The 12,548-nt window shown below is 52.0% G+C and overlaps 1 protein-coding gene across 1 annotated transcript in view; it reads left to right on the top strand.

The window, feature by feature from the left end:
* The window catches only part of ATP6V0D1 (ATPase H+ transporting V0 subunit d1), a 46,636-nt gene that overhangs the window by 23,333 nt on the left and 10,755 nt on the right, over positions 1 to 12,548 (top strand). Inside the window, exon 2 of the mRNA XM_053604087.1 lies at positions 6,728 to 6,899. Within this exon, the coding sequence (XP_053460062.1) occupies positions 6,728 to 6,899 (172 nt within the window). The remainder of the gene's footprint in view (positions 1 to 6,727; positions 6,900 to 12,548) is intronic.

The raw sequence follows: 12,548 nt of genomic DNA, 5'->3' as shown, positions 1-12,548 counted from the left end.
GCTGTTGCTACCTGTCCTTGGGCCCCTAGGAGGGCTAAAAGATCCCCTTCAGGGTTGACAGGATCTGGGAACAGTTTCAGGAAGTGGGCAGGGAGAGGGGAGGCAGGACGGCCCAGCTGCCACCTCTCAAGGCCTGTCTGGGGCTGGCTGCCAAGTCCATACTTTGTCCCAAAGAGAGCAGATTTCGCTGGGGCCAGGACCCTGCTGCTGAGGTGCCTTGGCCTGGGAGATTGCAGATTAGGGGTTGGGGGTGGAAATAGGGCAGATGGAAGCTGTGGGCCAGCTTGAGTCTGGTCCAGTCTGATGAGCTCTGGGAGGAATAGCCATGCCAGGTGGGTATTGGGCTACAGCCCTCCCAGAAAGCTCAGCGGGCCCCTGCAGGAGTCAGAGCAATGGTCTTTGACACAGGCAACCTCAAGATAGACAGGACTGCCCTGTGGAGGAGGAAGGGCAGGGACTCACTTTCCACAGTAGGGGAGTGTCTCCCCAACCCAGTCTCTCTGCTGGGCCTGAGGAAGCAACCCTGTTCCTTGCCCTTTAAGGGCTTCTCTCTAGGACAGCCTGTGGACTTTCCTGGAGCACTGGCTGGGAGCAGAGATCACTGATAGATGAATCAAGGGCCAAGGCAATGCATGACTGAGGGCACAGGGCCTCATAGGCTGTGGGGAGTGGGCAGAACTCTTGCTCTAGGCCATGGCGGTTGCTGAGTGAGGGTGATGACATGTTGGACATGGAGGACTTTACTCATCATGTTGTGGAGAGGATTTGGGGGCAAGGAGCCAAGATGTAGGGCAGGATATCTGGGTGGCATCAGGAGATGGAATTTGGGGGGAATCACCAGAACATGGGGACAAGAATATGGGAAGAAGAGATATGGGAAGGTCTTGGGAGTGTTGGGTGCTGGGAGCAAGCCTAAGGCCCTGAGGGAAGTCCAGAGACGCTGGGAAATTTAAGTTGTCGGCCTCTGAGGTGATGTTTAGGTCAGACTGTCGAAAGAACTTTCTGATAACAGCATCTTCTTGCACATGAGAAATCAGACTCTAAGGAAGTCTTTTGCTGTGAGAGATCCCAAGCTGGCCAGACATTCCTGGTCCTGGGCCATGGATGGGAGGATTTGGGGTAGACAGCTGGGCTTGTGGGTAGACCAGAGCTGTCCCCTGAGTCTCTATTAACCAGAACTCTGCTCATGTCTCAGCTGGGCACGTCTGGGCCTCTTTGGGCCAACACTGAGGCTGTCAGGCTGCTGAGCCCATGGCCCACAGTGGAACAAGTCTCTGCTTCTCAGAGTCCCTAACGTCCTTGGCTGCACTCAGGGGCTGGGCTGGGACTGGCTGGCCAGGTCTCCCACGAAGCATTCTACATGTTCCAGGCTTCTCCTCCTGTGCTCATATCCTTCCTCCAGTCCCATTCCCTCCCAGTCATATCCCCTCCTCCGCATCCCTCTGAGCAGGAAGATGGGGAGGAGGGGGCATCCTAATTGGCCTTGTCCTTGCTCTGGTCAGGACTGTGTTAAGGGCTTGAGGCTGTCAGCCGCTGGGCCTGAGTGCTAGGTTCCTCCAACAGAGCCTGGAGCTGGTTTGGAAACCCTGTGTGGTCCCCTCATGGGCAAGTTGGGAGCTCAAGTCGCCTTCTTGGCTGGCAGGCTGTCCCTTTTCCCTGGGTCGCAGGGAGACGTGAGGTTTGGCCAGGGAAAGTGGTCTGGAATGGCCCTTTGACATCATCCCTTGGGGGTTTTAAAATGAGTTTCCTGGTAAGGAGGACTCCTCAGGCCTTGGGCAGGATTCTCAGTAGAGTCTCCGGGGTTTGCTCTGATCTGACAAACGCCAGCAGAAACCACCCGGCTGCCTGTGTTCCAGCAGTGCTTAGATCCATGGCTTCCTTAGATGTAGTGTCAGCAGAATGCAGCAGCCAAGTCACAGGGGTGTTTGCTCTGAGGCCCATGCTAAACAGCATAGGTGGGGGACATGCAAAAGAAGAGTCCACCATTTGGCTTTGTCCCCTCATTCACATGCAACCTTCTTAGCTTCTCAAGGAATGGCTAGTGCCACAAGGCATTAGGTTCCAGAAGAACCTATTACTCAGTCATGGCAGTCCAGATCCATGACTGTCAGGTGGGCAATGAGCATCCGAGCTGTCTCTGAGGTCAAGGGGAGAGCATGCCCTGCCCTCTCTTACCTCTTTGCTACCTGTGAGCTCTGAGACTAAAGTCCTTCTGGACAGTGGAGTCCACATCTGAAAGCCCTGTCCCGGGCCAAGGCTGTGGAAGAATGTGGTGAAGGAGGTGTAGAGTGGGGGAAGAGAGGAGACCAGATTGAGGATGGATAGAATCCACCATCCTGACTTGCTCCCCAGCCTCTGTACACCCTGACTATGGGACTCTGGACAAGTTTCGTGTTCTGTCTAATTTCTCTTCCCAAGGCCATGAAACGGGTGTGGTGGCTGGGAGGTCCGGCATGCAAGTTGCTTCTGGAATGGCACTGAGTACACTGCATGGCCCGTGTGTTTCCAGTTAGAGTGGATCTATGTTGCCCCTCCTTGCATTGGGGTGAGGGCTCTTACCTGACCAGTGCCAGGTGTTGGATGGAGAGTCCCTGAGGGCTGGAGAAGAAAGGTATTTGGCAGTGGGGAAGTTGCTGAGCTAGCTTTCCAGGGAGAGAAGCCATGTGGAGCGAAGGCGTAGGCTGGGGCAGAGGAAGTTTCACACTGCTTTGAGAGCTCATGAGGATCTTGAGTGGGAGGTGACAGCTTGCTCGGGGAAGCCTACCAGTAGCATGTGCCAGGGCTTGGAAAAGCAGTGTGTGTACAGATGCCTGGTGGAGGCTTGGCCCCTAGACGCTTTGGAGGGGAGGGATGAGAAAGCTGGACTGGAATCCAGGTTCTTTGTCCCCAGAAATAGTGGGGCCACTGGGTAGAAGGCCCCACCCAGAGAATGAGCTTTTGCCCTAGGGCTCTCCTTGTGCATCTGGCTTGGTGTCTAGGCCCAGGCTTTTCCTGGCCTGGAAAGGGCTCTCAGCTGGCTGCAGTGGCTGCATGGGTAAGTGGACAGGTTTGGTCTGGCAGCTGCCTCACTGGTGCCTCCGTCTGACCCAGAACACCGTATTCCAGTCCTGGTTCCCAGCTGCCATCTGCTCTGCAGCTTCCCCTAGTGGAGATTTTAGCACTTGCTGGGCCTGGGCCAGAACCCCAATGTTTATTGATAGTTATAAGTATATAAAACCAGAGAGTGAATATGACTTGATAGATTAAGGAGGTTTCACCCAACATTATAGTAAGAGGGACCAATTAATGTTCTCATCATTTGTTTTAAACCCATAAAAACTGCTTTAAGGGACATTAACGATCTCAGAACTGATCAATTGTGCAAGTAAATCATGTTTCTTTCTTTTTTTTTTTTTTTTGAGACAGAGTCTTGCTCTGTCACTCAGGCTAGAGTTGCAGTGATGTGATCGTAGCTCATAGCAACCTCAAACTTCTAGGCTCAAGCAATCCTCTTGCCTCAGACTTCTTAGTAGCTGGGACCGTAGGCGTGTGCTACTATACTATGCCTGGCTAATTTTTCTATTTTTAGTAGAAATGGGATCTCCCTGTGTGTTTCTTTCTTTCTTTTTTTTTTTTTTCCGTATTTGTTTTTAAAAGACTCTTGCACTTGCCCAAGCTCAAGGATATTAAAATCTAGCACATAAAGCCTATTTCTAGAGGTAGAAATACAGGCAACACTATTATATATACTATTATATTATGGTAACAACCACCAATTATAGTTACAAGTTTTTGGTAACAACCAAATGAATAATCACATACTGCAACAATGCAAGTATTACTGAGCAAAGCACCTTTTCTTATGGAGGCTCTATTCCAGGAGGAGCTGGGGCTTGGTCAGGCGAGGGTAGGGGAGAATAGAGTACAGGGCAGGGGCTCATTGCAAAAGGTCTGGGGTACCGATGGGGTCCATGGGGCAGAATGGGCTGGTGGCTTCTGCCTACCCTGCCTTGCCCTCTCTTTTATGCCATTTTGGGTGGCCATGGGAGAAAAGTAGTCATGAATGGAGGCCAGTCCCTCCTCCTGGCCTCCAGAGGCTGAAGTGGTCCACTCCATGAGTGCTCAGGAGCCCCAGGGGACATGTATGCTACCTGTTTCCAGCCCACTCAGAGATTATGATGGGAAGCACCCACTCCAGCAGCTGTCTCCCCACTTTACCCCTCCCCACATGCTCTCTTCTGTTTCTGCTGTAGCACATCTAACTCCAGGCTAGGGGAAGTCTTCTTTTGATGAGGCATAATGCGGGGCATCGCAGGGATTGCCTAAGCCTGTAGAGAGGTTGCATGTCCCACCTTCCTTCCTGTTGAAACAGCTCAGGATAGCATGGTCCTCTGGGCCTCAGGACACCTGGGGAAGCCTTGGTTAAAAGAGTGTGGAGGAGTGGTCACAAGTATACCTCCTTTTCTCGTGCCCTGGCCAGCCTCCCCAGAGGACATATATGCATGTAGTCCCAGGCAGCAGAAGCCAACCTCAGCTGGTGGACACACAAACATACACACATGGGTCCCTTGTCAGCCACTGCCCTTGGTATTACCATCACTACCATAATGGCCCCCACATCAAAATGGAGGAGTAAACCCTCCTGCTGTCTGCACCAACCCTCTCCCATCTTTCCTTTGTTCCTCAGTTACTTACTGAGCATGAACATACTCTGTTTTAAGCTCTAGGATACCTCAATGACCCAGACAAAGTCCCTGTTTTCATGGAGCTTATGAGTCCTGCATTGGGTGGGATAAGTGCTATAAAGAAGAATGGCATATGTAAAGGGACAGAGTGGTGGGCTGCAGGAGAATCCTCTGCAGAGGGGACATGGGGGGCAGTCTGAAGGAAGGGACAGAGGCAGCCACCACTTTCCAGGACAGGGAATAGGGCAAGGCCCCAAGGTGAGGGCAAGTGAGTATGGGGAGCAGCAAGGGTAAGTCAGAGGTAAGGCAGGGTTGGTGGGGGTGACCACATACAGGCCCAAGAAGGGGACTCCTGAGTGATACAGGAGCAGGAGAGGAGAGATGTGATCTGTCTTGTGTTTTAAAAAGATCACTGTGGCTGAACATAGTACCTATCGGTTGTCTCAGCTACCTGGGAGGCTGAGATGGAAGGATTACTTGAGCCCAGGAGTTCAAGTCCAGCCAGGGTAACAAGGTGAGACCCTATCTCTTGAGAAAAAAGAAAAAGGCTCGGTGCCTGTAGCACAGTGGTTATGGCACCAGTCACATGCACCAAGGGTGGCGGGTTCGAACCCAGCCCAGCCAGCTAAACAGCTGCAACAAAAAAATGGCCGGGTATTGTGGTAGGCACCTGTAGTTCCAGCTACTTGGGAATCACTTAAGCCCAAGAGTTTGAGGTTGCTGTGAGCTGTGATGCCACGGTACTCTACCGAGGATAACATAATGAGATTCTGTCTGAAAAAAAAGAAAAAGATCACTCTGGCAGCTATGTGCAGAAGAATCTGGAGCCCAGGGAGCAAGGATGAAAGCTGGGGGACTGCTAGGTTGTTGCCATGGTCCCATCATGCCTCCTCCAGGCCCTCTTCTCTTTGTCCTCCCTTTTCCCTCACCTCAGTCCCTAAAGGCTCAGGAAAACCCTTAGGATTGCCCTCCATCCACCCTGAAGGGATGCCCCATCTTTCCTTCCAGCCTCATCTGCCCATACACCACTCATTCACCGTCCAGGCCACTTTTCACTTACACTGTCCTGCTGCCTGCTTCCTTTATACCTTCCTTTCCCTGCCCTTTGCTGTGGCCCAGCCTAGTGTGGCCTTCTTCACCTCATCCAGTTTGGTGCCCTTTCTACTCCCACAACTTTTGGCACTTCCTTTATTTCCTATGCCTGGTGTCTGTCTGGGGCTGCTTTGGCTCGCCTCTCTGACCCTGGGGCCCTGGAGGGCAGGCCCTGTGTTTTACTCTGCTCTAGGTTAGGGCCATCCTAGAGCCAGCACACAGAAGGACCTCAAAGGCTATGGCTTGTGAATAGAGCCTTGGTTGGAGTTTCTCAGGCTATGTCATCTTGGGGAACAACTGTTCCACTAATGCCTGCACTCTGGGGCCCAGTGTGCTGGCTTGTGGCCCAGGGATCTGGGGCATCTGCAGGGCCATAGCCTGGCTGCCCTGTGGTAGGCCCTGAGCCAACAGGGAGGTGGGAGTCAGGGTAGTAGTAGGACACAATGGCAGGGGAGAGGCTAGTGCATTTTCCTCAACCTTTTTTTATCTCATGGCACACTTGAACCTATAGTTAAACTTCTACAGCACACTTAAATTATGTTGATCGTAAAAAAAATACTGTGCTTTGAACTTCTTTCAGAATTAATTAGTGAGCTTTAAAAATGTTTGCGGCAGGGTACATGTGAAACTTACTAAATGTAGAATATAATGTCTTAACACAAGAACTCAGAAAATGCCAGGAAGGCTGTGTTAACCAGTGTGATGAAAATACTTCAAATTGTATATAAAACCAGCGCATGGTACCCCATGATTGCATTAATGTACATAGCTATGATTTAATAAAAAATAAAATAAAATAGAATAAAAATTTTAAAGAAGTTTGTTTTGCAGCACACCTAAGATCCTCTCAGAACACACAGGTGTGCCCAAAAATCACTGGGTTAGATCCCAGAGTCAGGATGGGGTAGGGACTTGGAACCCTCGCAGGGGCTCAACAAGGCCAGCCCTCACCCTGCACCCTTGTGTTTCAGACTTGAAACTTCACCTGCAGAGCACTGACTATGGCAACTTCCTGGCCAACGAGGCTTCACCTCTGACAGTGTCAGTCATTGATGACCGTCTTAAGGAGAAGATGGTGGTGGAGTTCCGTCACATGAGGAACCACGCCTACGAGCCACTCGCCAGCTTCCTGGACTTCATTACGTGAGTGTGCCCCACACAGTCTTCCCCTCTCCCTGGGCAGGATGGCTGCACCTACAAGAGCTGATTCCTGCATGGCAAAGGCCAGCTGCCTTCATGCCTCTGTCAGCTGTCAGAGCTGGTCTGGCACTACCTTGGGTCCTCCCAGGCCGTGTGACTTGGCTGGTCATTCAATAGCCCTGCACCTCCAAGCTACTACTCATAAAGTGGGCTGACCAGCAACTTCACTGCTGGCTATGGTGAGCAGGCAAGATTGTTCCATGCAGTAGTGCTGGATGAAGCCCCCTCTCCGTATACCCCTGCATTTCAGACATTGGTTTGGGGGCACCAGGGAAGATAGAGCTCTTCCTCTCACCCTATGGCATTACTGAATACTCACCAGGCCCCACATCCCATGCCAGGGTCAGGTGTCAGGGGATGGACAGGGCTCTGAAGAGGCTATTCATGGAGGGGACCATTCAGACCCTCTGGCTGTGCCTGGGCAGAGGCATATTTGCTATCTGCTCTGACCACGGCTCTCAGGGAGCTGGTAAGGGTAGGGTTGGAGCACAGGCTGAATATCTAGCTGCCTTTCTCAGTTCTAGCCCAAGCCTTCAGGAGCTCAGATAGACGCACCCTATGCTTATGAGCTCAGCTGCTTCTGCTTTCCCATCATGTCAGCCTTGGGTGCAGCTCTGCCCACACTAAGCTCCTCGAGAAGCTGAGCTGAGGAAAGGACCTTGGTACCTGTGAGGTAGGTGAGAGCACTTGGACTGAAAAGTCTCTACTTGCCATGTGTGCCTGTGCCTATGGGTCTCGGGAGGTAGAGAAGGCTCCTTTTCAAGATGGCTTAAGAGCCATGAACCAAGGCCTGGTGGACAAAGAAATTACCCCAGCCAAGGTGGCTGCCCCATGCAGGTGGTTGCAGAAGCATGATTGGTGGCTAGCTTCTGTGAGTGTGCTCTGCATTGGCAGAGCATGGGTGTGTGTGGAGGGGAAGCATTTCTCGAACTCTTTTGAGTGCCATCATTTTCTGATGATGGCACCTCCACAGTCCTTGGGACCTGGGATACCTGCCCTCCTTGTTCCTGCAGGGACAGGGTTAGATGCTTCCTGCCTGGCCTGATTACCACCCTCAGCAGGTAGCAGCCACTTCTATAAGATTCACTTGCTCAAGTGGGTGCTACAGCCAGAGGGTTTCATTCTCATTCAGGAGGCACAGGGATACCTGAAGGGCCAAGATACCTGCCGAAGCTAGGAAGCAGACTCTGTCTGACCACAGGCCTCCTTCTCTGGAAACCTCTCTGCTGTCCTAGCTGCACTCATGCTCACATCGCCCTGGTCCTCATCAAGGTGTGCCAACATGGACCTACTGGGGCAAGAGGCCAGAGATGGGGTAGTTCACGGGCTGCTGTATCACAGCCCCCTGTCTGTCCATCCATCCTCTGGTCTGAGCCCCTGTTTCCCCTGTCCCAAGGCCAGAGCTGAGGACATACCAGGAAGCAGTGTATTTATTACTAGAGCCCAGCCTGTGACTTGTTTGCACAAGGCTTTTTCAGCTTCCTGGTGAATATTGTGGTCTTGCCAGCTAGGAGGCCTAACCTTTTGCCAGTGGTCAGAGAGTAGATGCCATCTACCCCACTGCCCACTGGCCCACCTGCCTACCTGCCTGTGTCTCTAGCCCCTGGCCTAGCTTTGCTTGTAGTCTGCCAGGCTATGAAACCGGAGAGGACTGTGAGCGTGACTGAGGCTGCATGGCTGCCAGCTCTTTACTGGAGCTTGGCTAAAAGCACCAAGTGTGTTTAACCAGCCAAGTGCTGTCCTGTGGCAGGCCATCCGAATCCGCCCCTTCCCCGCCCCTTCCATTCATGGGTGATTGTGGCTTGCAGTCCTCTTGTGCACTCACTCCTGCCCTCACTCAGGAAGAGCTCAGCAGACACGTGTCAGCCGTCTGGGCCTGTGGCTTCTTGGTCCATGATCCTGTCATCTCCAGGGACCCTACTCCTTTACTCCTCTACTTTCCACTTTAGCCACCCCCACCAGTGGCTGCCCAAGGCCATGTCACCACCTGGAACTGCTCCACTCCTTAAATTGCTGAATCTGCATCCTCTCTACCCACTGCCCTCAGGCCCTCCAACCCAGTCTCAGTCTCTCCCTGGACATAGGTTCCAGACTCAGCAGGACACTGGGCCTTGCTTCCTCCCCTGCTGCCCCTTTTGTCTTCATTTCCCGCCCTCCCCAGCTGAGGTTCCCTGATCCATCCTTCAAGCACTCTTTTGCCAACATCCGCAGCTCCCTTGGCTGCCCGACTTGTGGTCCCGCCCGGCTGGCAGCCCCCCAGCCCTGGAGGAATCCCAGCAGCCTCCAGCCTGGAGCCTCCCTCCCCCACCTCACTGCCGGGAGCGGGGAAATCGGCCTGGGGGGTCATCCTTGCTGCCCACTCAGCTAGCCTCAGCTTGTCCCTGCTGAGCAGCCTCTTGCTCCACCTGCTTAGCACCTTGCAGTCCCCCACCAGAACTGGGAAGACCATCTTCCCATCTTAAACATGCCCTCCACCCCCCTTCCCTCAGCCTCCTCTCTGGGCAGATGGCTCACCTCCTCCTCCACAAAGACAACAAAGCCAATATGCCTTCCAGTGCTACATCTGTACCTTGCCCCCTGACAGAAGGGCACTTTTCTCTTGGATCCTTCTACAAAGTTCTGAATCCCCTCACCTTACTCCCTGGACCCTGAATGGCCAATTCTCTGTATTCCTGTGTGCAGAATCTTCCAGATTCTTCCTTTCAATTCCTAAACAAGGTCAGATCTCTTACACCATTAAAAAATCAATTTGTGGGATCTAAACTATTATATTCACTGTCTGTTCTCTCACCTCCCCCTCATCCCTCAAGCCTCCAGTCAATTTCCGTAAGTATTATCACTGCACCACAAGCCCCAGGCTGAGGTCTCCTTTGACCTTCATGCAGCCAATGTCCCCAGGCCTGACCACTCTGTAGTGTCCAGTCCCTCCCCTCCAGCCATTTCTCATATCTCTGTTTAACTTTTTTTTTTTTTTTTTTTGAGACAAAGTCTCACTCTGTTGCCCTGGGTGGAGTGCAGTGGTATCATCATACCTCACAGCAACTTCAAACTGTTGGGCTTGAGCCATCCTCTCTCTGTTTAACTTTTACCTCTCTGGTCACTATTCCTCCCCCACTCTGCCCCAACTCATCATCTGCAGTATGTGGAGTATTGCAGAGAGGGGCGAAGCTTTCCGTAAGGGACTGCACCAGGGAAGCGCCCCCAGGCTGGAGACTCATTACTGGGGTCTCATTACTGGCTATTTCGCTGGACACGGGTTCTGGACTCAGGCTGGCTTCCTGGAGGAAGTGGCTATTTGGCTGACAAGAAAGACACTTAAAGGAAGACATGGGGGTGGGGGCTCTACCGTGAGGGAACTACGCATGTCTTGAGTATCAAGCATGGAGACCAGGCTCTGTGCCCCCTCTAATAGTAGCCAGGTATGGTGCCCACTCTAGAAAGAAGGAAGCTACCCTAGAAATGCCCAAAGGAATGTACCCAGAGAGGAAAGTGCAGTCTACCAGGTATTAGAAACCTCAGCTAGAGACCCTATCCTGGTTGTGAAGACTTGAGAAGACAGTGCCGAACCTACTAAATTAGCCCAGCTGGGCATAGAGATTGAGACTACCACCTTAGCTCTCTTCCTCAGAGAGCCTTTTAGTTGCCTCCAGAGCTGCCCCAGGATGTCTGGAACAGGCTTCTGCCAAGAGGTGATGAGTTCCCTATTACTAAAGGTATGCAAGGCCTCCTCTGTCCTTCTGTGTGAGATAATGTCCAGTGTTCAGCCAACACACATGACTAGTGCCTGTTCTGGGCCAAGCCCAGTACCAGGAGGAGGATGCCTGGATGTAATGGGAATGGTGGTGTAGACAGCACTTGGAGAGGTCTGTAGGTAGCTTCAGCAAATGGAACTGGGGTCACAGGTGGTTTTGCAGCATCCTGAGGACTCAAGGGTCAGGTGTGGATAGGCAACTTGAGGGGGCAGATTGCCAGAACAGAACCAGCTGCCTGGAGTGGGGCAGACAGCCTGAGTGAGGTAGGTCACCTGAAGCAGACTTTGTAATGTGGTCTTGAGAGGATCCGGCTCAATTTCCTGTGCTAACATCCTAACATGTCGTTTTACCAAGTCCTGACTATTAACTGGCTATGTGTCTTGGGATAGAGCCTCTATTAGGGATTATTGGCCTTGGTGGGGACCTTCATCTAGGGCATTCTGTAATATTTTCCTGTAGGAGAGTCAGCCCTAGAAGATAAGCCGAGAGAATTCTTATGGGAGGAGTGAGCCTGGTCTCACTCAAGGTGGGTCCTAAAGGCTCTTGTCCTTGGATGGGTGAGCCTCCCTGGAGAGGGCATATTCTAGGTACCCACTGGCAGAGCCTAAGCATGGGTAACCTGGAAGAGCTGAGACTCATATTTCTTTTGTGTCAGGGGCCTCAGTGCCACCAGCCTGGAGTGTGCAACCAGAAAGAGGCTTGGTCCCTGGACAGTGGTTTCAAGTGCCTAATGGGCCTGTCAGCATATCTGCCATTCTGTCCAGTACATGTCACCCCAACCTTGAGCTCTCCTTGGTTACAGAGAGGCATCAGGTTTCCCTGGGTCTCCCTACCCTGGCCTTCCTGATCTTGCTGTCCATAATCACAGTTTCAGAGTCCAAAGAAGTCCCTGCAACCTGGGGCTCAAGGTCTGCTGTGGTTTCTGGGCCCTGGGCTGGACCTGGCTCCTGCCTGAGGGAGAACACAGAGGACCTCCTTGATGCTCAGAAGGCTCAGATCAGGGTGGGAGGAGCCAGCTGGGCCTCTGGGGAGGGTCAAGATCTTAATGAGAATATCAGAGCTCATTAGCTCTGCTGTGAGCCATATTTCCCTCATCCTCATCACTGATTGTGACAAATATGTATTATAGAATTTGGTGGAAAGTATTTCGTTTGTTTACGTCAGTAAATAAATATTTAACGGGGGAATATTTCTTTTTTTACAAGATCTTCATAGAAATTAATGCATTTAGTTCATCAACAATTTGGAATTTTATCTTTGTTCTTATAATGACAATGTCACAGGCAAAATTAGCTATTTTATCATGGCGTTTGGATGGGATATGTACGCTTTTTAAAAGAACCACACAAAGCTTTGGTGATTATGAACTGAGATACAGGGGGAAACTGAGGCTTGAGAAGTGGTATGCTGGGGCCATGGCTGATATTTCTGTTCATTTTCTACCTTGGGCAGGGCTCTGCAGGACTCAAATGTGACTGAGTACAGATACTGTCACTAGCAGCTCATGGTGGCCTCCTCACCAGCACCAGACTAGCCCCCAGGGCTGAGAAACCATGTTCTTCCAGCAGGTGGCACCAAAGTGCACAGCAGAAGGGCAGGGATGGCTAGAGATTCTGAAGGCTTCTTGGAGGAAGTGGCTTTCTAAACTCCAACCCAAGAATTCTGTGGGCCAGAGCTGAATTTTGAAGGCACAGGGCAAGGGAGGGCCTCTGGGCAGAGGAAGACAGCTTGTCCCACCCCCACCTCATAAGGGCCTCTTTGGCCTGGCTGGCAGCCGGCCTTCCACTCCCCAGCTGTCTTCCCTTGGAGGGAGACGCTGACCAGCTGGAACCTCATTCCC

This window comes from Nycticebus coucang, chromosome 2 (genome assembly GCF_027406575.1).
Source record: "Nycticebus coucang isolate mNycCou1 chromosome 2, mNycCou1.pri, whole genome shotgun sequence".
NCBI lineage: Eukaryota > Metazoa > Chordata > Mammalia > Primates > Lorisidae > Nycticebus > Nycticebus coucang.
This window is presented reverse-complemented; position numbering and strand designations above follow the sequence as displayed.